Source organism: Aplysia californica, unplaced genomic scaffold, assembly GCF_000002075.1.
Source record: "Aplysia californica isolate F4 #8 unplaced genomic scaffold, AplCal3.0 scaffold00096, whole genome shotgun sequence".
NCBI classification, from domain to species: domain Eukaryota; kingdom Metazoa; phylum Mollusca; class Gastropoda; order Aplysiida; family Aplysiidae; genus Aplysia; species Aplysia californica.
This window is the reverse complement of record NW_004797366.1, coordinates 781,004-785,146: the sequence shown is the minus strand read 5'-3', so window position 1 is coordinate 785,146 and position 4,143 is coordinate 781,004. Positions and strand designations below refer to the sequence as shown.

Here is a 4,143-nt window from a genome sequence, read left to right as displayed (position 1 = left end):
CCCCCCACCCCCAGGGGAGGCTACTTTGTATGTTCTCTCCTCCCCCCACCCCCAGGGGAGTGCTACTGACTGAAGTGTCTTTAGGCCCTTCCCAAAAGGGGTATGATTATATTAACATGTTCTTATGCACAGCAGAATTGTAAATGGGCTGATTTATCAATGTCATGCTCATACTGTGCCGGAACAACATAGGGGGAACTGCTGCTTTTTCTGTCCTCATTCTTACTATCGTCATTTTCCCTCTACTTTTTTGTATGTTTGTCACTTTCTTGTGAACTGTTATTTCGGGGGTGCCTTGATAGTCGAAGCAGACTTTGTGCTGTTGAGGCTAGAGAAGTGAGCAGAGTATGCCTGATTCCCCATTGGACTTCTCTGTTGACATCCACTCCTTGGCGCTCATATGACCTTATGCAGTTGCGAGCACCGTAAAACGTTACTAAAACAAACACACAATTGTGTGTTCCTCTCAGTGCACTGTGTGGCCTCTCTGCATTCTTTAGCCTCTTGAGTAACCTGATGTGCATCTGTTTTGTAGGCTTCACGGGAAAAAGGATGAACTCAAAATGAAATGAGTACTTGTTTATGAGTTTTTTTGTCAATCGCACTCAACACAATATATTCTGTTTTATATATACAGTGCAAAAATAGACTATTTGTATCAGTAGAATCTATGTATTTAGACACATTTACAGGCATCTATAATATGCAGAAGAGCAGAGAGATAATCAGATTTATTGTAACACACTAAAAAGAAAACTTGATTTTACTCCAATGTATCTATTCTTGTCAGAGTGCAATACTGACACTGTTTGTGAAATTATTTCCTGTTGTATCATCCAAGGCAAACCTTTTTAATGAAAAGTTTTCATTAAAAAGAAAAAAAGAATGGAAAAGCTTATTACTTTTTAGAAAATTAAATTTTAGCCTGGTCAGTGATTTGTTTCCTGTTATTTTCAAGCATTTATTTTTACACTTGAATCACACGACAACAGCTACAAGTATTTTTTCAAGTAAAACTTTAATAAACGTTTTTCTTTGCCTATAACAGGGGGAATTCCTTATTTTTTTTCCCCAGTTACACTTAATGAACGTTTTTCTTTGTCTTTAACTGGGGAAATTCCTGATTTTTTTTTTCCTGTAAGACTTATTGAACATTTTTCTTTGTCTTTAACAGGAGGAATTCCTGATTTTTTTTCCAGTAAGACTTTAAAAAACGTTTTTGTCTGTCTGTAACAGGAAGAATTCCTAACGGGTAAATCGATCACATACGGCGAGCTGAAGGAGAGAGCCATCCGGGTGGCCAGCGCTCTGAGTGGCCTGGGCTACAGCAAAGGGGATGTGGTTCTGTGCTACAGCATCAACAACATCGAGACCGCCATCCTCACCCTAGCCTGCTCCTGTCTCGGTGTCTGGTTCTCCCCCGCCAATGGAACCTTCACACCAGGTAGATGTTAGGGGGGCATATATATTTATATATGTTGCATGCTTACCCTTACTATTTACATACATCATCATCCTCACCATCATCCATCATCATCATCATCATCATCATCATCATCATCATCATCATCATCATCATCATCATCATCAGCATCATCACTTTTTAGAATGCATGCCTCTTTTTCTGAAAAATTGCTGTATTGGCTGGGACTGGGGTTATGGAGTGCACAAAAATGGCTGGGGCTGGAAGGGCTAATAACATACATCATCATAATCATCATCAACATCATCATCATCATCATCATCATCATCATCAACAACATCGAGACCGCCATCCTGACCCTAGCCTGCTCCTGTCTCGGTGTCTGGTTCTCCCCCGCCAATGGAACCTTCACACCAGGTAGATGTTAGGGGGGCACATGTGGTGTGCTTGCCCTTATTAACTACATACATCATCATCATCATCATCATCATCATCATCATTGTTTGATAAGCATAGTAGGAGGGAGAGTCTTATTTGAATTTCAGACAAAATAACAAAATGCTAAAATGTTTAAAATTTGTTTAATAGCTCAACGTTTCGCGCCTCTTGGGCTTCCTCAGGAGCAACTGAGAGAAAAACTAAATGCGCGCTGTGTACTAGCAGGGAAATGGGCCTAGCATCATCATCATCATCATCATCATCATCATCGTCATCATCATCATCATCATTTCCTTTCTCACCCTGGATCAGATAGATGTTATGGGGGCAATTGTGGTGTGTTTGCCCTTTCTAACCCTTCTAGCGACAAGTGCGGATATATTTTCAGCAGCGCTTGTACCTCCCACCTTCCCTAGAGCGTATATTCTCAGTTTTGGGAGGTACCAAATTTGAGCTTTTTTCAATTAGCGAACCTAAATAAACTTAAATACCAGTATTCATAATATTTGTTCATTTACTGTTAGATCTATATGTTATTATCTAAACCTCATTACAAAGATACTGGATCACTTTTTAGAATGTATGTCTCTTTTTAAAAAAAACTGTTGTATTGGCTGGGACTGGGGTTGATATGGAGTGCCCAAAAATGGCTGGGGCTGGAAGGGCTAATTACATTCATCTTCATCATCATCATCATCATCATCATCATCATGAAGTTATTTGGACGAGTGGAGATGCCTCTAAGTATATTGACAATGGAGCCGAAAAAGAGCCTCACTCATGCTCGAAGATTTCTTCGTGGAGTCCGCCAGGCCCATTAAGGAAACAAAAAAAATCATCATCATTGCCTTTCTCACCCTGGATCAAGATATAGGCCACGAACACATACTTTCCACCTTTCTATATCTTGGGATAGCCTCTTCATGTTATTCCACGTCTTCCCACTTTTCTGTGCTTCATTGGTCCTGCTGGTACAGAAGCTTCTCTATCTCCCAAGATTGAAAAATAGATAAGCGTGTTTGTTCATGTTTCCGGAACTTTCAGTTTTTACTGGGTCAGGTAGTTGGCCCTCCGCAAACTGTCACTTTCCGAGAGACCAGACCTATGCACCTTTAGTCGCATCCTATGACGCACAGTATCACGGCAGGTGTATTCTTTGCTCCTCCATAGTAAAACTTCCCACCTGCAGGGGCAATTACATACATCAGTGTCACAAAAACCTCAATCTATATGCTCATACTTTGAAACTTGCAGTTTTTTAAAATCTGTGTGTTTTATTATGTCTTGACTGCAGCAAAATGTTTGTTATTGATCACATCATCATAAATTGTGCCATCCTCACTGCTTCAATGAATTTACTCTTTGTATACATCATCATCATCATCATCATCATCATCATCATCATCATCATCATCATCATCATCATCATCATCATCATCAGCCCATGTTGCTGAAGATGTGGCCATGAAAAGGAGGATGTCTATTATATGTTTGAATGTCCAGGAACAATGGCAATTTGAATGGAGTTATTTGGACGAGTGGAGGTGCCTCTAAGTATAATGACAATGGAGCGGAAAAAGAGCCTCGCTCTTGCTCGAAGATTTCTTCGTGGAGTCCGCCAGGTCCATTAAGGAAACAAAAAAAATCATCAACCCTGGCAGTGTATAGACCACATACAAGCTCCTTCCATTTATCTCTGTCCTGGGCCATCCCTCCGAGCTCATTCCAAGTGAGCTTCATCTTTATCACGTTCCTTTCCATCTCCTCCATGTTTCCCATGGCCTACCCCTGCCTTGTGCTCCTTAATATACAGCTCACCATTTTAGTTGGTGCATAGCAACACTCGGTTGTTTACACTCATAACAATAATCCTAAACCAAAGCAAAAAGCAAATACATCTGATGTATAATCAAACAATATTATTCATTAATTGGAGTTCACATTTCTACTCAGCTTGTTATTTTTATTTTATACACCTAAGTTCAATAGGACTTGAGTTATAAGGTAAGTTTGTGGTGCTCAAAGATTGAATGACAAAACTGGCTTTGTACGAATGCTAAATAGCCTTCCATTGTAGGAGTTAAAACTTGGCACTGTTTAACTGAGGAGTTTGCTTTTGCTTTTGTCTGACCCTCTTGTTGATTCATCACAAACCATTATCACCTCTGTCAGCACAAGTATATGTGTGCACAAACTCATACGTGACACCCTTCAACACATACAGGCGCACACATACACACACATACACACACACACACACACACACACACACACACACACAC

The 4,143-nt window shown here is 40.2% G+C and overlaps 2 protein-coding genes across 2 annotated transcripts in view; both read left to right on the top strand.

Moving 5' to 3' along the window:
* Positions 1 to 1,535, top strand: part of LOC118477436 (4-coumarate--CoA ligase 3-like) — a gene marked incomplete at its 5' end in the record, with an annotated part of 6,630 nt that extends 5,095 nt beyond the window's left edge. The window contains 1 exon segment of the mRNA XM_035968910.1: positions 1,237 to 1,535. Within this exon segment, the coding sequence (XP_035824803.1) occupies positions 1,237 to 1,455 (219 nt within the window). The 3' untranslated portion in view covers positions 1,456 to 1,535.
* Positions 1,536 to 1,720: 185 nt separating this feature from the next.
* LOC101849364 (probable 4-coumarate--CoA ligase 1) overlaps positions 1,721 to 4,143 on the top strand; it is a gene marked incomplete in the record, with an annotated part of 16,117 nt that continues 13,694 nt past the window's right edge. The window contains 1 exon segment of the mRNA XM_035968909.1: positions 1,721 to 1,840.